This window comes from Prionailurus viverrinus, chromosome B2 (genome assembly GCF_022837055.1).
Source record: "Prionailurus viverrinus isolate Anna chromosome B2, UM_Priviv_1.0, whole genome shotgun sequence".
Taxonomy (NCBI): domain Eukaryota; kingdom Metazoa; phylum Chordata; class Mammalia; order Carnivora; family Felidae; genus Prionailurus; species Prionailurus viverrinus.
Window position 1 is genome coordinate 41,065,258 of NC_062565.1, and position 20,005 is coordinate 41,085,262.

A 20,005-nucleotide genomic window follows, 5' to 3' on the forward strand; every position below is an offset into this window, starting at 1 on the left:
CAGATTCTACAGCTAATAAAAGGGGGAGGGGGAGGAGAGCCTCCTTCATTCTAAACTCTATACATAGCTCTTTCTGAAGCCAGACAAACCAAGATAGATAGGGAAGGCTGTTCTCCCTGTCTTGACCTTCACTGGGTGGTATCATCTTGCTGAATCCATCTCAGTCCAGGGTGGTGTCCTAGGAAAAGACCTTCTGCTTTGGGGAGGAAGGGTGGATGTATAACCAAACCAAAGGGCAAATTTATGAAGTGACAGTGAACAATATAACAGCAAGGGCACCAAGCACTTCCACCCTTAACCCTTGACTTCCTACCCTGTGGGCACCTCCATGGAAAGCACATAGTGTTTAAAAAAGTAAAAATTTTAGGGGCACCTAGGTGGCTCAGTTGAGAAAGCACGTGACTTTTTTTTTTTTTTTTAAGATTTATTTTTCTTTCTTTCTTTTTTCTTTTTTCTTTTTTTTTTCTCTCCACCCAACTGGGGCTCGAACTCACAACCGGGAGGTCAAGAGTAGCATACTCCAGGGACTGAGCCAGCCGGGCGCCTCTAGAGTATGTGACTCTTGATCACGGGTTGTGACTTAGAACCCACTGTTGGGTGTAGAGATTACTTAAAAACAAAATCTTAATTTGTGTGTGTGTGTGTGTGTGTGTGTGTGTGTGTGGAGACGCTGGAGATCGAACAGGGCCTCAAACAGCAGATAGCGCTTTAGAAGCGTGTCAGTCGGTGAAGAATTGGGAGGAAAGGCCGGACTCCGCCTCACGCGGCTCAGGGAAAAGCTTGATGTGTCACCTCCAGGACAGAGGAGCACCTGCCCCCGGGTAGGCAGACGATCCCCTGAGCCAGAACTGCTCCTGGACTTGGGTGGCCAGACTTGCATTATCCCCAGATATTCGCTATTCATCCCTTTCCTGGCCGACCAGGCCCTCTTTCAGCTAGACGATCCTCCTTTAGATATGCTAATACTTTCCTCCTCTAGGGACGGTCCAGTCCTAGGCGCTGATCTCTGTGTGGACTGGGGAGTTTCCTTTTTTCCCAGCTTGGGTAGGGGTGGAGTGGGCGATCTCACAGTTGCCACCTCTTCTGACCCCTCCCCAGTCCTCCTGATACCTGGCTTAAGAGGGTAGGGGGCTGGGAGGGCCCTTTCCCGCCACGGGGTCGCCCAGAGGGCTGGATCTTCCCGCCGGCGAGAAGGGCTGGTGCAAAACGCCGGGCAGCGCCCTCCCTGAGGCTGGGAGCCCAGCAGGGGCGTGTCCCCGCGCTCACCTGCCATTGGACAGGTGGGGCGGCCGGGCCGTACTATAAATACGGAGCGGCCCGCCGCGGAGCCAGGCGCGCTGCACGATGGTGGACAGTGTGTACCGCACCCGCTCCCTAGGGGTGGCGGCCGAAGGGCTCCCGGACCAGTACGCGGACGGAGAGGCGGCACGCGTGTGGCAGCTCTACATCGGGGACACCCGCAGCCGCACGGCCGAGTACAAGGCCTGGCTGCTCGGGCTGCTGCGCCAGCACGGCTGCCAGCGGGTGCTCGACGTGGCCTGCGGCACCGGGTGAGCCGGGGCGGGGGCCAGGGAGCTGCTGGCTCGGCGTGGGGGGGGGGGGGGTGTGGGGGACCTTGGCCTGGTTGGTCCGGCAGCCTCCACCTGCGAGCCGCAGCCGGCCCGGGGCGGGACGAGGGGGGGCAGAGCGGTTGGGAGGAGGGGCTGAAGACACCCGGGGGCAGAGGGGGCGTGTAAGCACCGCAGGGTGGGGCCTGCCGGTTCGCCGGGGAGGGCGGCGGCCGTGCTTTGGCGCCAGACCGACGTAAGCTCCGGTCCTGGCTGCAGCACTGGTCCCGAAGTGATGGCCTTGGGCAGTGTTAACAGTTAACATTTGTTCAATATTTGACCGTGCCGCCACGCGCGGTGCCAGGAGCTTTTGGCACATCCGTTTTTAAGATCCTCACATAACCTCATGAGGTAAGGAGTGATACCCCACTTACAGTTGTGGAAATCCCGCCTCAGAGGAGCGAAAGCCCTCTACCTAGTGGAGAGGACATTCAGACAAAACACCATGCTGCACTACCTCCCCTGCACAGGTTCCTAAATTCCAGGAGCCTCAGTTTGCCCCGTCCCTCAAGTGGGGGTAACACTGTCTACCTCACAGGGTTGCCATGAGGATGAATGCACATTTATAGAGCGCCCGGCTCTGAAGAGGTGCTAAAAAACCAAACCCAGAATTTGCTACCTGGTGATAAACCGATTTGCCAGGTCATTTGAGGTCAGTGGAGAAGGTCTAAGGAGAGGAAGCAGAGGAATGGTCTCAAGAGTGGAGGAGACAGAAGTGCCCAGCACAGGGCCTCCTCCTTGCCTTCCCAGGCCCCCTGACTGCCCCTCTTGGCCTCTCATCTCTGACCCTGCGCAGGGTGGACTCCATCATGCTGGTGGAAGAGGGCTTCACCGTGACCAGTGTGGATGCCAGTGACAAGATGCTGAAATACGCGCTTAAAGAGCGCTGGAACCGGCGGCACGAACCGGCCTTTGACAAGTGGGGTATGCGGGTCCAGTCAGGCCCTCCCCACCCAGCCGCCAGGGACTCGGTACTCTCTGCCCTGGGCTCCTTCAGCTCCTGTGCTGGTGTGCTTTGTTTTCCTTAAGGGGGACAGCAAAATTACTTTCATTTCCCTGGAAAGGGAAGCTTACGCACCAGAATGAGGTATCTGGTGAGGAGTCTTCTCCCTCCTCCCAAATAAAAACACAGAAGCACGGAGCCATGCTTCCCATCCCTGGTTTCCTCCTCCCTTGACCCCTTCTCCCCTTCCCCCTCCATGTCCATGGTGAGCTCCTCCTTCTAACCGGATGGGGAATCCCTGTGTGTCTCGAAGGGGAAACTGAGGCAGGGTTGCACTTGGTGGAGGTGAGTGCTGCTGGTGCCATGGTGCCACCCTGATCCCTCTTCCCCTTCCTGGTCCCAGTCATTGAAGAAGCCAACTGGATGACTCTGGACAAAGATGTGCCCCAGCCACCAGGGGGCGGCTTCGATGCGGTCATCTGCCTTGGCAATAGTTTTGCCCACTTGCCAGACTGCAGAGGTGAGAGACGGCGTGGCCTTGAGCATGGCCCCTGCTTTGAGCTGTACCTCTTTCCACAGACCCCTGGGTGCCTGCTCTCCTGACAGAGCAGACTGTTTTCTGCTCCTCTGTGCCTTGGCATCTGTATCCCTGGGGAGGACAAAGATGGGAGGGAGATTGGTGCTCGGAGCCCTGAGCAGATGGAGCCTCTCTGCCCCTGCCCGGAGCTCAGGAGACCAGAGTGAGCACCGGCTGGCACTGAGGAACATCGCGAGCATGGTGCGGTCTGGGGGCCTTTTGGTCATCGATCATCGCAACTACGACCACATCCTCAGCACAGGCTGTGCACCCCCAGGAAAGAACATCTACTATAAGGTGGGGCCCCTGGTGGTGGTGGGGGGGAGGCCCAGAGTAGGGGATGGGGGACGCGATCCTGCGGTCCAGGCCCTACAATGGTTGCAGAGGCTAATGCAGCCTGCACCACCACCTACAGAGTGACTTGACCAAGGATATCACGACATCAGTGCTGACAGTGAACAACAAGGCCCACATGGTGACCCTGGACTACACAGTGCAGGTGCCGGGCGCTGGCCAGGATGGTTCTCCTGGTTTGAGGTACCCACTCGGCTAGGTAGGGGTGAGGAGGGGTGGTGCTGAGGCCACCAGCCCTCATGGTTGGTTGGGGGCTCTGTTTCAGTAAGTTCCGGCTCTCCTACTACCCGCACCGTTTGGCTTCCTTCACGGAGTTGCTCCGAGCAGCCTTCGGGGGCAAGTGCCAGCACAGCGTCCTGGGGGACTTCAAGCCTTACAAGCCTGGCCAGGCCTACATCCCTTGCTATTTCATCCATGTGCTCAAGAGGACGGACTGAGTGCTGAGCGTGGCCTCAGCTCCTACGACCCTCGGCCCAGGCACTGCCAGATCCGTCTGGGGAGGTGGGGACTGGCAGCCCCATACCAAGCCTAACCCCTGGTGCAGACCCTTGGGGTGTGGAGAGGGGCAGACTGCTGCTGGGGGTACGGGGATTTGGGTTCAGGCAAATGGAAGTGTGAGCAATATAGTCTGTGCCTTTTTCAGTTCCTGCACGCTTGGTGTTTATATCAGAAGGATCAGGCTCCTGTGGTGCCCGCCTTGCCCTCCCCTGTGGCTCACTCCTTCCACAATCTTGCTCTTTCCCCCTGCACCCTTTCAGACCACAACCAGCAGGGGGCAGCATACATTTTATTTTCAGCCAAGACTGGACTCCCTCAGCACCCCACCCCAGAACTCCAGGCCCAAGCCCCTCCTTCTGAGCAGAGGGTCTTTAGTGTTGGAGCTGGAGCTGGCCTGGGAGGATGAACAGGTAGGCAGGGGATGATGCCTCTGAGCTCTTGTGGGGCTACTCGGCACCTCGGGGTTCTCGGGAAGGTAGGCCGACTTTGGGTGCAATAGCAGCACGCTGAGAAAGGGCCCCTTGCTCTCTCAGGTCTCTGTGGGGACACCTGAGTACCTTTAGCCACTGTGGGCAGGGTCCCGGCTTGCAGGAGGCTCCTAGCAGGCGGCAAACTTGCGCTGGATGCGCTTGTACCGGAGAAGCTCCTGCTCACTGACCGAGGGCTGCAGCCGGGCAGCGGCCTGCAGCAGGTCCTCCATGGTGAGCAGCAGTGCTGAGCTTCCGGGCTCTAGCCCTGGGAGGGGGTGACAGGGGGCAACAGAGGCTGTGGTCTATGTCCGAGGAGGGCAGAGCCCTGGGTAGGCATTTTCTTGCCCAGAGTCCCCCAAAGGTCAACAGTCCCTCCTCTGAAATCTAGGACCAGGCCTGGTTCCCATTAGCTTTTTGGTTGACCTCTGGGGCTGGCAAGTGACTCACCTTCCTCCAGGTCCTGAACCCTGCGTTTGAGGGCAGCTGTCATGGCATCAGAGCAGAGGGAGTAGAGGTCTGCCCCCGTCAGCTGGGGAGGGCAGCGGTCCAGCACGTTCACCAAGCTCACGGAGGGCTCTAGCTTGAATCTGTTGTGCAGATACAGGAAAGGAGAGAAACAGTTTTACCTGGCATCCCCTACTTTGTCAAGAGGCATCCCTGACCAGCTTATTCTGCATGTTGCATTTATCCCCGGACCATCCCAAGGCCCAAGCCCTTTGGGAGTCTCCCCCTAACAGGGCATACTTGCGCGTGATGGCGCTCAGAACGCGTAGCTGGGAGGCGCGGTCCTCGCTCACCCCCACAAACACCAGCTTGTCAAATCTTTAGGGAAATAGGCGGGCATAAGGGTCAGGGAGCCCAGCATGAGTGGAGGAGGCATAGGATGGGGGTCAGGGGAGAGGCCCCAGTGGGCCTGGTAGAGGTGAGAGGTACGGGGTGCACACCTGCCAGGCCGCAGAAGGGCAGGGTCCAGGAGGTCTGGTCTGTTGGTGGCCCCAATCACAAACACATCTCGAGTGCTGTGAAGCCCATCCAGCTCGGCCAGGAGCTGAGACACCACCCTACAAATCAGGACATGAAGGCAAGAGAGTCCTTGGCCCTTCCTCGGCCCCTGCCCTACCAGCAGTGCCTGTCCTTACAGGTCTTCTCCACAGGGCCACCTGCTCTGCTGTGCCCTGTACACCCCTCCAGGCAGGCCCCCCATTCCCTTCAACGTCCCCCACCCAACTCCAAGGCCCCTATTTCAGAACTGGAATGACAGGTACTCTGGGTGCTGAACACTGTTGCAACCTGTCTCCCATCCCTCCGTCTTGGACCCCAGACTCCATTCTGGCTCAGACCCCCACCTGTCCATCACACCTCCAGAGTCTCCACTTCGCCCCCGGCTTGGAGCCAGGGAGTCCAGTTCATCAAAGAAGATAATGCATGGAGCCGCAGCCCTGGCCCTGGCAAACACTAAGGAGAGAAAGGGACACACAGGAGGGGGAAGCTCAGGGGGGGTCTAAAGTCAGGAGATAGGGAAGGAAGAGCCAGGTGTGACAACTCATCCCTCCAGGTACTAGGCCACCCTGGGCAGGTCCTTTGTGGAAAGGACTGTGAGACCTTAGAAAGACCAGGAGCAGCCTGGGGGTGTTGGTAGGCAGCACAAGGGCCATCGGGGTTTGGGAAGGGCTAGAACCTGGGCCCCTCCTCACCCACTCACCTTCCCGCACATTCTCCTCACTTTGGCCCACATACATGTTGATAAGCTCGGGCCCCTTCACGCTGAAGGAGAGGATGAGATTTGTCAGATGCATAAACACACAAGTGACCTCTCAGCCAGCCCCTCCTGCTCCCCAGCCTGTTGCGGCCCCCAATTTGCCCACCATCCCTTCCACACCCCCTCGCCACCTGAGGAAGGTAAGGCTGCATTCAGTGGCTACTGCCTTGGCCAGGAGGGTCTTGCCAGTGCCAGGGGGACCATGGAGCAGAAGGCCCGAGCGCCTCAGGCCCAGGCTCAGAAGCTCTGGGTGCTCTAGAGGGAGCTGAATGGTCTCCAGAATCTCCTTCTTCACCTCCTGCAGCCCGCCCACATCATGCCAGGACACCGAGGGGATCTAGGAGATGGAAAGTGCATGGTTGGGGATATGGTGGTGAAGAGAGCTGCAGTCCTACCTCCAAGGACCTGGAGTCTCTACCTTGGGGGCTCCAATGGCCCGAGAGTGAGCTGTCTGCAGCTGCTCCAGTGCCTGCCCGAAATCCTCAGCCAGGAGGGGAAAGCCAGCAGCACACAGCTCCCCCTCATCCTCCTCACTCAAGCCGCCTGCCAAACTGCAAAGAGAAACCCAGGAAGGCCTCTGGAGGACCTGACGTACATACCCTGACGTACATCAGGGTCCTGGTTTCTCCTCCCCGCCCCCCCCAGCCCTCACCCATCCACCCACCCACAATTCCTCTTGCCTCCTTTTCCCTCCTGTGCCCAGTTTCCTTACCCCAAGTTCTTGATCCTGGCACAGGCTGCCCGGCTGCTGTGGGTCAAAAGGGCATAGAGATCCCCTACCACAAAGCCCTGGGAACCACAGGAAAGGACACATGAGCAGGGCACAGTTGGCAAGAGCCCTCAGGAGGCTAGTCCCCCAGCTGGCGCAGAGGCCCCAGTGTTGAAGCCTCGGGGTTTTCTACCCTCACTCGCAGGGCAGCTGGATCGTACCACCGCGGCTCAGAATGCGGGGAGGCCTGTGCCCGCCTCAGTACTCACTGCGCACCGCCGTGCCAGCTGTGGCAGCTTCACCTCTTGGCCCAGCGGGAGATGGGCAGTGAGGGCCCGCAGGACACTGAGCCGCTGCCCCTCTGACAGCACGGGCACCTCCAGCTGGTGAGGAAATGCTGTCTGGACGTCGGCAGGCAGGTCCTGGGCCTTGCTTGTGGTGGCCACAGCGATCAGCGGCGGGCAGCTGCAGACACGGAGTGGGCACTGAGGGCGAGAATGTGGCTGGCAGCCCCTGAGCCCTGTCCTGTCAGGAGGCTGGTGCCGTAGGGCAGGGAGGTGGGTGGGTGCTGGGATGGGAGAGGAGGTGAGCACCCCACAGCTTCCTGGATGGGGCTCCATGGGCATACCTTGAGAGGGGGACCTATGCTTTCCCCCTCACACAGAGAGCTCCCTGAGGGTAGAGCCTGTGGTTTTTCTCTAGTGCTCCCCACAAAACACGAGGGAGCACATCCTCCTCCCTCTGAATACCCCAAGCTCCTCTGCTCAGGGCCGTCTGGAGAACGGCCAAATGGGCAGGATGTCTGAGAAGCCATTGAGGAAGAGAGGGCAAAAGGCTGAAGAGAGATGAGGGTGGCTTGGCCCTGCCCCTTTACAGACCCAGCTCTGTATAATACCTGGTGAGGGGGTCCTCATCGAGGAGGAGGTGACGCAGCGTGGCCACCACACGGGCGTCCTCACCGAGCCCATCACGGTCCCGACCCAGAAGGTCCACGGCTGTCAGCAATAGAACCACAGGCCGGCAGCGCCGGGCCCGGGAGAAGATGGCCTGCAGTTTTGTCTCCACAGCTCCGCTACTGTCTGCACAGAGGTTGGAGCAGGGCACCTGGGGAGGAGACCCCGATGGTCTGTGAGCAAGGGGCAGGTGTGACTGAGGCAGGAATGGCGGGGAGAGGAGCCAGAAGATGCCAGCCATCTTCTTTTTAGAGAGCAGGGATAGGGGAGAAGGTAACACTGGCCAAGTCCTACCTCTTCTTTAACTTCATTCCCTGGACTGTCCAACAAAATCTTTAAACCCCTTCCTTTTTTAAAGTTTCTCTTAGTAGCTGAGAATCATGGGAATCTGCCTGACCAACTGGCCCACTGGGCCGAGGCATTAGGGCCAGGCCAGGGAGGAGGGGAGAAGGAGAATCTGGGCTGGGGAAATGTGGTTGGGGTTCTACTCTTCAGGTACCCTCACCTTCAGTAGGTGGAGGCCAAGGCGGCCGCAGGCTGCAGTGACAGCTGTGGTCTTCCCACTGCCTGGGGGACCATGGAGAAGGACACTGCTGGTTCCTGTCAAGAGGGCACCTCTGCAACCAGAAAACAGACACTTGTCTCCTCCATTCTCTCAAAGTTAAGAGCCCTCAGTAACAGGGGTCCTTGGATCTAGAAAGCAGACAGCCTGTTTCTCTTTTCTTGAGGCATCCCCCTTCCTCCAGGGCTGTTTCCATATGGTGAGGCTGTATTTCCCATACCACCCGTGGTGCTCTGGCGGGGGCATGGAGTATATCCATCAGCCAGGACAACTCCCTTGTCGTCACTGCCTTCAGTAAAGCCTTGACTGTTATGTCTGGTCTGGAATCACGAGGAATTAGGGAAGGGTCTGTGTCTACACTTAGGCCCGTGGTATGAGGAACTGCATCTTTTGGGGCCAGGGTGGTGAAGGACAGAATGGCTAGTGGGCTCCCCAAGGGGAAGGACAGTCTCAGGGACAGCTGTCTCTGGTAGAGATTCTTCCTCCCCAGCTGACCCTGGAGGATGGAGATTATCCCCAGAAAGGAGCCTAGGAATTTGCTTACAGAAAGGACATGGGCGAGTGGCCTGGGCATACTAGTTTGAGGGAGGTCCACCCAATCCCACTCCGGCCAGCGCATTAGGAACTACTTGTCCAGCCCCCTGCCCCTCCAGAGATGTTCTGAGCAGGCTTTCCTCACACCCTGAGGCCACGGCCTCACTCACCCTGGCTGGAGGCGAGGCTTCAGGGCAGCACAGAGCTCGGTCACTAAGGCCTCCAGGCCCGGAGGAGACAAGCTGTTCCAGGGAGTGGATTCTCCTGAAGTGAGACTTGGAACAGGGCTCAGGGTAGAACCCACCTGTGAAAGGTGGCAGGAAGCTTTAGTGTCTGGGAGTTGTTTCTGCTTCTTTCTCCAGGTCTACTCCCATTCCCAGGGCCTCACCAAGTACAAGGAGGTATGGGCGGTGTCTGCCAAGAAGGCGCTCGTTGGCTCATCCGGAGCTTCCCCAAGGGTTTTCTTCACTTTAAAAAACATCTCCCGCCACCTGAAGGAAAGAAGCCCCATGAATCCCAGACCCAGAGCCCACATACACCCCTCCCTGAGGACAAGGCGGCTGTCTCAATCACAGAGGTCCCCAGCAGGGACAAACTCAAGAGCAGCATGAGTAACGGACATGAGAGTTATGGCATGGTGGGGGGTGGGGAAGGGGAGAGGAGTAGGTGTAGAAGACAGCGAATGGTCTTCCTCATCTCCCAGGCTGGCCCATGTACATTTTTGAGGGCAGGAGCTCTAACTGTCCTCCACATCCCTCATGACAACCATCAGGGAGCCATGGGGGCGTGATTCTCCGGGTGAATGGCCTACCCACCCACTCCGATGGCAGAAGACACAGCTGCACTAAGCAATGATCACCTGGCCATTTTCACTGGCTTCAGACTACTGTCTTCCCCTCAAATTCATACCTCCCAAGGCCTTCCAAAGCCTCAGCAGGAAGGGCTCCTTGGTTCTTATTAAACAATCCACAAAATCAAATTGCAGATACCTTACTAAAGACAATTAATGATTAATGATTCTCTATTTTGGCTGCACATTAGAATGATCTGTAAAACTTCTGAAAATCAGTATCTGCCACATGTTGTATGATTCCATTCAGCAGACGGTAATTGCTGGGGGCTGAGGGATGGAGGGAGTACAGCGTGACTGTTAATGCATAGGGTTTTGGGGTGATGAAAATATTCTGCAATTAGATAGTGGTGTTGGTTGCATAGCCTTGTGAATCTACTAAAAGCCACTGAATTGTACACCTCAAACGTGGATTTCATGGCATATGAATTATATCTCAATTTTTTTTTAAGTGATCTCTAAACCCATGTGGGGCTTGAACTCATGACTCCGAGATTAAGAATTGCATGTTCTACAGACTGAGCCAGGCAGGTGCCCCATCTCAGCCTTTTAAGTTAGCATTTTTCTCTCCTTTGGAAAAAGTTAAAAGATTTCACAGGCCCCAGCTTCACCTTGATTCTGCTCCAATAGGTCTGAGGGGGCTCAGGCATCTGTATTTTTCAAAAGCTCCCCCAGCCATAACCAAGGCTGTGCAAGTCACTGCTAGTGTCAGAGTGAATTAGGGCTCTTCAGCGTCCTAAGGGTGCAGAGTGGGGGAGCGGGTAGTAGTTACTAGCCCAATTTTCCAGATAAAAATGATGAACCACTCTCCTCTTTAATCCTCAGGTAGAAAGGCAATGACTTGGCCCAGACTTGGGCCTCTCGAAGTTCCAATCGGTGCAAACTGCTGTTCAGCGTGTCTCGCAGTCATAAAACTGTTTACTCCGACAACAAAGTGGATTGGTGGGAATAACTCAAGGCACAGGGGAGAGGCATACCAGACTGGTATTGTGAACTCTTGCAACTATTAGGGTGGGCAGTTATTGTGGTTAAAAACTAGAACATAAGGAAGACTGTGTCTTACTACTATTCAGTATACATGAACAGTGGGTGGGTCTATAACCTGGAATCTCAATCCTGAGTCACAGTGCACATGGTAAGCAGTGGAATCCAAGGAGGAACAGCACTGTGGAGGGTTAGGGGGAAACTCCCCTTCCATGACACCGGTAGGACCATCTCAGTGAGTGCAAGGAGCAGACTTCTAGAACACATCTGGGTATTTCTGGGGAATGCTGTGTGTTATTAAAAGCCAGACGGGAGACAGTGCAGCTGGATCCTGCTGGCCTGCTTTGGGGAGGTGGAACCGTGGAAGAGCCTGAAGAAGCTACACTACCAACACTGGAATTCTGTTCCAGGGATCTCAGGAGCCTCCTAGCAGGGTTTTCCTTACCAGGTCTGGGGAGGAGGGCTAAAGCACTCATCTCTATCTGTCCTTAGGCCAACCTGCTGACCCCAACCCTGCTTTCCAGGACCTACTCAGGGGAAGAACTGTGTGCTCAGCAGCCAGAGAGAGGCAGGCCACTAAAGGGCCAGAACAGCAGACATCCAGGAACAGAACAGGCTTGCTGGTCTATCTCAGAAGGGTCCAGTGCCTACTTTCCTCTGAAGGTACAAAGGGTGGGCATTCTGTAGGTTTCCTACAGAAAGCTAGCTCATAGATGTTTTCTATATTTAAGATGGGAGACAGAAGTGACTAATACAGGCCTGGCACTTTCTACGAGGCCCCAGTTGTAGATTTGATTTGGGAAAGCTCAAAGAGGCGCCGTGAGCATCAAGTGGGGTTACAACATGCACTACCAGGAGCTTCATCTGAGTACCACAACTCTGAGTGAACCAAGCTCTGAATGTTGACCAAGGATGAATCAGGCGCTCCAGACAAGGCATCTGCCTTGGCAGAGGACCCAAGCTGACTAGGCCAGAGACCTTGGGCATGCCAACTCTTAAACCTCAGTTCCTTCAGGCTGGTCCCATCACCTCACTGAAATCCCCTGAACATTGGCTTAGCGTGTCAATCAGCTGTGTTCTCCTTCTAGGACATCACTATAGGAAATCAGTCCTGGGGTATCAGGCTACACATTCTCCCCTTTCACAAAGCAGTCTCTGAATTCTCTGCCTCACCATTTTACACGGAACCCCTGTGATCAGAGTCGACAGGGTGGCAAAAGGATGGACTCCCTGTCTTGGGTGCTTGGCTCAGTCATGCTTATATTTCTCTTTATTGAGGATAAAGACAAAGAGAAGGCCCCTTAATAACAGCAGCAATCTCTCTTTCCCCCATTTTGGGAGATAGGATCGAAAAGCTCCATGTGCACACACTATCGATTAGGGCAGAAATCGAAGCTTGGGTCTCTTTATGTTGAGTATATGGGAAGTGTGGCCCGAAACCTGGTGCAAACAACACTGTGGTTGAGAATGAAAAGCAAGGAGTCTCATGTTGGTCTAGGCTCTTAAACTTCTTAATGCTTTACATTACCTATGACCACCCAACAAGGTGAGGATAAAACACCTCCCACAGGCAGTAGGCAGTGGTTCTTCATCTTTTTTCAGTCCTGCACCCATGTGAGAACCCGAAGAAAGCATGTACCTTTTCTCTAGAAAAATGTACATGACAAAAACAGCAGTATTTCCTTATATACAAAATTATTCCACACAACTTGCAGGGAGGGGATCGTAGAACTCTTGCACCCAGGTTAAGAATCCCAACTGTAGGACAGGAGGCAGCTGCATACCTGGGCAGTTTCTCTGGGCTTCCTTCCAGGACCTCTACTTGCCCAACTGTTGGCACACACAGAATATCCCCTTCCTGGACTGCCCTGCAACACAGCAGTGGCCCTGGTCAGCTCACAATGAGAGTCAAGAACATGGGCCTGACATATCCCCACATGTCCACTCCCAACCTGCAGACCATAGGGACCTACTGCCCACCCAGAGATCCCAAGCAGTTGTTCAGAGAACAAGTCTGACCTAGAATGAAGCGGGGGGGGGGGGGGGGGGGGAGATGGCAGAGAGGCTAGAAAGGAGGATCAGAGAGCAGTGAGGGGGTGAAGCTGAGTCCTGGCTCTTTGGGGGCCCTCTCAATTCATAGGTTCCTCAGTTTAGAATGTCCAGATTCACCTCACGGTGAATTTCTCTTCTATGGACCACCTGCTACACCAAGAGGCATCTAGCCGCAATACTGCTTAAAACGTGGCTTTGTAAAGTCAAAGGCTCTGTGGGACCTGAATCTAAGGCATGGGATAGGAGGAGAGCAACAAGGGTGAGATGCTATCTTCTTGAAAGGGGGAAGCAGCTAACCTGGGTGTCTGAAAGTGCCGGTAAAGAACATGGTCATAATTTCCATTCGTGCTGTAGTGGGGAGAGGACACAATTTCGATGTGTAACTCTTTGGCAAACAGAGGCCCAGGCAGCACTGAGCAGCTTCCTTTGTCTTCAGGGATGCTGGAGCCTTCCAAGTACCTCTATTAGAGAAATAACCACCACCTTATAACCTTCTTCCAAGGAGTCAGGCTCTGCCCTACCTTAACTTTAGCAGCCCATATTTCTATTTGCATCCTCTATCCACAAGGCCCGTGGGAGGGGAGGCCTAAGGCAGCAGAACTGAATACCTGTATCTCTTCCCTGGAAACAGAAACCTCTCCTCCTAATGGGCACCAGGAAGAGATTTCTGACTCTGGCTCCAAACAGTTCCCCAGTAAAAATAATCTTTCTGTGATACCTTTAAGTTGGCCCTGAGTCAGTAAAGTGGTAAAGACACTTCATTCCCACAAGCCCTTTGAGTAGCCACCAGGCAAAAACTGGGATTGATATTAATTGGACATCAGTGGGGACACTCTGAATTCAGGCTGTGAGAAATGGATATGATCTCAGGAAAGCTGACAGGATTGGTTCAGCTGAATGAGCTCCAGTCTGAGGACTCCAGAGTTTCTCCTCCATTCAAAAGGAAACCCACACCAGACTCCTATTCATGCATATCTTATATCCTTCTTGACATCTCATAGCTCTAATTGGCTATGCCAGCATGATCTAACAGAACTTTCTACAGTGCTAGAGATGTTATCTACATGTGCTATCGAGCACTTGAGATGAGACTAAAGCAACCAAAGAACTGAGTTTTAAATTTTATTTAGTCTTATTAATTGAAAAAGCCACAATGTGGCTAGTGGCTTCCATATGGGACAGTGCAGGCCTAAACCACACATCTAGGTGCCTCATTAAATATTAGACTATATTTGCTCCCCCAAATACAACAATCTTCTTGAAGTAATCTAAACCAAAAACTTCTCTTAGGTACATTTTTAAAAAATATTAAAATCCAACCCCAGGCACTAAAGATAATAAAGAGCCCTCCCCTTCAAGGAATTTACAATATACAACTGAGAATTAGAGTACATAATCATAACAGGGCAGAAAATAAATACCCTAAGGAAGATACAAAATGCTACAGGAGGAAGAATTCATGTTAAATATGTGGTAAGATTATCTAAGGCTTTGAGAAGGTGGCATCTTTAGATGGGCTTTAAAAGGAAAGGATGGTAGGATTTTAACAGACGAGGCTACAAGAACAGGAAGGAACTTGAAGTCAAGGATAAGCATGAGCAAAAACAATGAGGTATCATCCTTCGTATTATTCAGTACAATTCTGGATACACTGCAGCAATTCAACAAATAATTGAGTAGATTAACATACTGTAAACACGTAGTAATTTGACTATGCCTCTCTTCTTTCCCCTGAATAGAGGAAATCCCTTCCCATGCACCACCACACCATGGAGAGTTATATTTTGATTACAGAGAACAGATAAATGAGACTAAGAGACATTAGGATCTAAGGAGTAAGGGACCTAAATTCCACAGCTCTTTTCTTCCAATTCAGTTGAGGTAAGGAAGAGGGAATAAGGGGGTGGAAACATTCCTGACCTCAGTCCTGTATCCTACCTGAATTCTGAGCTCTCCCACTTCCAGGGGATCACAGCCGAGATTAAAAGCCAGAGTGGCAGGCACCAGGGCCAGTCCGTCAGCGAGGGGCTCTCCTGGCTGCCCAGAGCCAGGTCCCAGCCTTTCAGAGAGATCCCAGCGAGGCTCTAGGACCTGCACCTTGGCCAAGTGTGGCTGGGAAGTGTTCGACGACTCCCCGGCCCGGGTCACCCAAACCCATTCGCCCTGGAAGAGGCCCAGGCTACGGAGGCAGCTCCGGCTTACACCCAGTGAATCCCCAGTCCCTCCCAGAACTCCCCGGAGTTGCCGGACTGTGCGGTTAACCGCGAAGGAGGACACCACGGGCGGAGGTGGGGGCGGGCTGCTGTCTCCAGTCTCCGGACCCAGTTTGGCCCGCCCACGGAGCTCAGTGACAGCTAGCCGCGTCCCTGGGCCCAGCAGTCCTTGCAACGCCGGCCGAGTCTCCAGCACCCGAGGTCCGGGGACTGGAAGGACCTCTCCGCGCCGCACCAGCAGCGGCCCGACTCGCGGTCCGAGCCCGGGCCCCGGCGAGGTGCCAAGCAGCGCCCAGCCCAGGGCCGGAGGCCGCCGCACGGGCCGTGCCCGCACCCACGCCCCAGGGCCCAGAGCAAGGAGCCGCAGCAGCGAGAGGCTAACCAGCAGCTCCGGGGGCCCGGGACCCTGCTCCTCGGTCCCTGCGCCCGGCCCCTCCAGGGCCGCCACTAGCAGCGCCGGCCCTGCAGGGCTCTCCCCTGCAGGCCGCAGGGCCAGCACCAGTCCCAGTCCCGCTGCTGGCCACGGGCCCCCGGGGGGCAGCAGCACCGCCAACGGGGGTGTCTCGGTCGGGAAGGGCTCCAGGACCCGCAAGACTGCCAGCGCCATGGTGACAGACCAACGAGGAAGCCGTTGGAGCGCGGCTTCCGGGCCAGCGCCGCACGCGGTTTCCGCTTCCGTCCGGGGAGGCGCGAGAAGAGTAGGAGGGGCGGCGGGTTCCTGGAGCGTCCTCCTGGAGGGTGAGCCCCGGCTGGGATTGACGGGTTGGTGCCTCTGTGGCAGTAACACATTCACTGCCGTTGCGTAGTCCTTTGAGACCGTGTTTGCAGGGATCTGCCTGCCGCGCCTGCTAGTGATTAACGTGCTCTTCTGCCACGCACTTAGCAGTTAATTGAATGATCAGCGAACTTCCTGCGTGCCCAGGACCAACTTGGCCCAGTGCTAGGGGCTATGGGTGGAGTGTTTAGGAAGGATTCCACTACCCTGTGGAACTCCTACACTTTCCAGTGTGGAACTGTAGGCACTGGGATTTGGGTATTGTGGGGAAGGTTACAGGAGGGAGTGGTAGGATAAAACGGTCTCACAGTGCTTATGGGTATGTAGTGGCTGCTGGCTGGATTACTACATGTGATTCATGTAGCCCTGGAGTACTTGGTGCTGCCACATCTGTTTCAACACATCCTACACAAAACCCACGTTCCGGTGTTTCTTGTCCTGTTCCTTCTACTCCCAACAAACTTGAAGTGAAGACAAAGCAACTTTGCTTTTTCATTCCTCCAAAACCGGTTGCTCTCCCTTCTGCTCCTCACCCCCACTCCCAATCAGTCCTTGCAGACTGGAGGCCCATGTCCTGTTTCTACCCTGGAGGGATGGGAAGCAGAGCAGGAGGAAGAGAGGTGTTTAAGGCTTCAGTCATGAACACCCAACCAACAGCTTGCTTCCCAACAAGATTCCATCCTTGTCTCCACCTCCACTGCTCTGTGCAAGTCACTTGGACACTAGTAGGCCACACTTCAAGTTATCAACAATCTATTTGCACTTAGAATCAATGGATTGGTTGGTGGTAATCTGCTTTTTAAAAATTATTATTGTTATTTTTTAATGTTTATTTTTGAGAGAAAGAGAGTGTGAGCAAGGGAGGTATGGAGAGAAGGGGTGGGGTGGGGACAGGATCCGAAGCAGGATCCTTGCTGACAGCATAGAGCCCGAGCCCCAGATCAGGGCAGAGAGAGAGGAAGAGAGAGAATACCAAGCAAGCTCCTCACCACCAGTGCAGAGCCCAATGTGGGGCTCAAACTCACCAACCGTGAGATTATGACCTGAGCCAAAGTCGGATGCTCAACCAACTGAGCCACCCAGAGCCTAGGTGGTAATTTACTCTTTCTGGACCTTGTATTCTCCTCCAACCACTGCACAACTTACTTCTTTCCTTCACAGATGAAGAGCTTGAGGCAGCCCTCTACTTTGTACATTAGGCATTCCTGAAAATCTGAGAGTTGAATATTAGGTTTATATGTTATAAGGTATTTCTATTCCTAGCGAGACAAAATATTATTTATTTATTTTTTAATGTTTTTATTTATTTTTGAGACAGAGACAGAGCATGCGCAGGGGAGGGGCAGAGAGAGAGGGAGACACAGAATCTGAAACAGGCTCCAGGCTCTGAGCTGTCAGCACAGAGCCCGACGCGGGGCTCGAATTCACAGACTGTGAGATCATGACCTGAGCCGAAGTCGGATGCTCAACCAACTGAGCCACCCAGGCACCCCAACAAAATATTTTTTAAATGATTATAGTTCCTGGAGGTACTTCTAGTCTTAAACTTGAAATTGCCCAGTTCCACAATTTTTTTTTTTTTAAGTAATCTGCCCAACATGAGTCTTGAACTCATGATCTCAAGATCAAGAGTCATTGGGGCATCTGGGTGGCTCAGTTGGTTAAGTGTCTGACTTCGCCTCAGGTCATGATCGCACGGTTCATGAGTTCAAGCCCCACATTGGGCTCTGCACTGGTGGTGCAGGGAGCCTGCTTGGTATTCTCTCTCTCCCTTTGTCTCCGCCTCTTCCCCACTTGTGCTCGCTTGCTCTCTCTCTCTCTCTCTCTCTCTCAATAAATAAATAAATAAGCTTTATTATTTTTTTATTAAAAATTTGTTTAGTGTTCATTTAAACATCCCTCTGGGCGGGGCAGGGGCAGAGAGAGAGGGAGAGAGAGAATTCCAAGCAAGCTCTGTGGTGTCAGTGAAGAGCCAGATGTGGCACTCAATCTCATGAACTGTGAGATCATGACTTGAGCCGCAATCAAGAGTCAGATGCTTAACTGACTGAACCACTCGTTGCCCCACATTTTTTTTTTTGGAGGTGCTCCTCCAATTCCACATTTTTTAAAGTTTTTTTTTAAGTTATTTATTTTTGAGAGAGAGAAAGAGAGAGCAAGCAGGGGAGGGGCAGAGAGAGGGAGAGAGAGAATCCCAAGCAGTCTCTGCACCATCAGCACAGAGTCCGATGTGGGGCTCAAACTCACAAACAGTGAGCTCATGACCTCAGCCGAAATCAAGAGTCAGATGCTTAGAATCAGATGAGCCATGCAGGTGCCCCCAATTCCACATCTTAAAGGAACATGCAAGAATATACTAGGGACCTGGGGTGCCATGCTGGCTCAGTTAGTTAAGAGTCCGACTTCAGCTTAGGTCATGATCTCGCGGTTGGTGAGTTTGAGCCCCGTGTTGGGCTCTGTGCTGACAGCTAGGAACCTGGAACCAGCTTCAGATTCCATGTCTCCCATTCTTTCTGCCTCTCCCCAGCTAGTACTCTGTCTCTCTTTCTCTTTCTCAAAAATAAACATTAAAAAAAAAAAAAAAAAAAAAAAAAGAATGTACTAAGGACCTGAATTGAAATGGATGGAAGTTCCCATTTGGTAGTTCTGAATTATATTATGTGGCTCTGTCCCCTCAGTTTCCAGAGGGTCTAAGGACTGGGACGATGGTGGGGTGGGTCCAAAGAATATATGCCTACTTTATATAGGCAAGCCCTAGGCCTCAGGACTACAGTGCTCCTCGAGGCCTTGGGAATGGGTAAATAAGTCTGATATCCTGCCTGCTTCAGCAGCCACACAGACACAAATATCCATCCACAAATAAATATCCTTTCTTCCTGGGCTTTTCCTCTATCAAATAATGGTTGGTGGGCATTGCTTTGTATTACCTTGAAATTGTCATTAATCATTGGGAGCCAAATACTACTTCCATAAGATGGGAGTCTACATTTGTTGCCTTTATTTCCATACCTCTTGCTCACTCGACCCATTATAACCTTCCTTCCACTTCTCTAAAACTTTCCTGCAAAGATCACCCACAGCTAGAGAATCAAGGTGGTGTTGTTTGAGCTTATCTTAATCATTCCCTAGAATCTGACACTATTGACCAATCCTCTTTTACTTCCTTTGCCACTATGACACCAGTTTTCCTTCTACATTTCTGACGGCTCCAGAACTCATCTTCAACTCCTCCCTTTCCCTTACCATCTTCCCCACATTCCAATGAATCATCAAGTCCTGTTGATTGTACACATTTCCCAATTCTGTCCTTTCTTCTCCATGCCCATGGTCTTTGTCTTGTAAGGTTGCTCTCCTGGTCAAGGGTCACAGGCTTTTGTTCTCAAGAGCCTTCTCCAATTTCTTCACAAAGTAAATCGTCTACTGGAGTCAACTTTCTGAAACATACTCTTCCAGCCACCTCTAGGTTTGTGTAATTTATTACATTGTATCTTAAGCATCTGTTTATACAAGTCTGTGAACTTCACCAGTGAACTCCTTGAGGGCAGGAAATGATCTTATCCATTAGGACATTGGCTTGGGCAGGGTGGGAGTAAGATGCATTTCCTGAGACACTCAACAAACAACGAGGTAGCTTTTCCTCTGTATTCCCAAGGGTTCCTATCTAGCTGGTTCCCCAATCCCAGAGCACTTGCAGTAGCAACGGGGACCCTCTTTCCAAAACTGTAACAAACTCAGGATTCTCATCTCATCTCACCAAGGTCCCAGTCACCCAGCCTTCCCCTTTGATTCTCTGCATGCCTCGTTTAGGAAACGGATGCCCTGGAGGACTCTTGGGAGCTCTCTCCGCTAATTTTGCATATGCAATTAGTGGTAATTGCCCAGATGAAGAAAGGTGCCCTTCATTTTAGGGCTTCTTTCCTTCCATTCGTACTGGGCGAAGGAGCAGAGCGGGGAAAGTGAGAACCACTTTAGAAGGGAACCAAAAGGGAATGGCAGAGGCCGACGCACACCAGACGCCCGAGTGCGGTACTCGGTGCTAGGCTAGGGCTTCCCCTTTTCCCCACCTCCTTCGTTAAGCTCGACCCACTTTAGGGCGGGACCTCCCACTCAGCCAATTCTGGGAGACGAACCCTGGCGGTTTGTACTCTTCCTTTCCAATGAGAAA

The 20,005-nt window shown here is 53.4% G+C and overlaps 2 protein-coding genes across 3 annotated transcripts; one reads left to right on the forward strand and one right to left on the reverse strand.

Moving 5' to 3' along the window:
* Positions 1–610: 610 nt before the first annotated feature.
* Positions 611–15,715, reverse strand: PEX6 (peroxisomal biogenesis factor 6). 2 transcript variants are annotated; one of them, XM_047858885.1, is made up of 18 exons: positions 14,791–15,715; positions 13,150–13,313; positions 12,585–12,668; positions 9,355–9,457; positions 9,137–9,270; positions 8,376–8,487; positions 7,813–8,021; positions 7,187–7,382; positions 6,921–6,997; positions 6,627–6,759; positions 6,340–6,545; positions 6,152–6,213; positions 5,796–5,904; positions 5,394–5,510; positions 5,194–5,271; positions 4,897–5,036; positions 4,537–4,714; positions 611–3,199 (listed from the first exon to the last, which is right to left on the reverse strand). In XM_047858885.1, exons 1-17 carry the CDS (start codon positions 15,670–15,672, stop codon positions 4,578–4,580), a joined length of 2,943 nt encoding a protein of 980 aa, XP_047714841.1. In that variant the 5' UTR covers positions 15,673–15,715; the 3' UTR covers positions 611–3,199; positions 4,537–4,577. The 2 variants fall into 2 exon arrangements, with proteins under 2 accessions (XP_047714841.1, XP_047714842.1); XM_047858886.1 differs by lacking the exons at positions 611–3,199; positions 5,194–5,271 and having other exon boundaries at positions 4,259–4,714.
* Positions 1,345–4,109, forward strand: GNMT (glycine N-methyltransferase). Its single transcript, XM_047858887.1, has 6 exons — positions 1,345–1,550; positions 2,404–2,531; positions 2,954–3,070; positions 3,282–3,424; positions 3,543–3,664; positions 3,747–4,109. Exons 1-6 carry the CDS (start codon positions 1,345–1,347, stop codon positions 3,916–3,918), a joined length of 888 nt encoding a protein of 295 aa, XP_047714843.1. The 3' UTR covers positions 3,919–4,109.
* Positions 15,716–20,005: the final 4,290 nt, after the last annotated feature.

Coding starts and splice junctions, on each gene's coding strand:
- GNMT (XM_047858887.1), top strand. CDS start 1,345: ATGGTGGACAGTGTGTACCGCACCCGCTCCCTAGGGGTGGCGGCCGAA. Junction 3,071..3,281: donor CCACTTGCCAGACTGCAGAG/GTGAGAGACGGC, acceptor CCCGGAGCTCAG/GAGACCAGAGTGAGCACCGG. Junction 3,665..3,746: donor GATGGTTCTCCTGGTTTGAG/GTACCCACTCGG, acceptor GCTCTGTTTCAG/TAAGTTCCGGCTCTCCTACT.
- PEX6 (XM_047858885.1), bottom strand. CDS start 15,672: ATGGCGCTGGCAGTCTTGCGGGTCCTGGAGCCCTTCCCGACCGAGACA. Junction 6,998..7,186: donor AGCTGGCACGGCGGTGCGCA/GTGAGTACTGAG, acceptor TGTGGTTCCCAG/GGCTTTGTGGTAGGGGATCT. Junction 6,760..6,920: donor GCCAGGATCAAGAACTTGGG/GTAAGGAAACTG, acceptor TTCTCTTTGCAG/TTTGGCAGGCGGCTTGAGTG.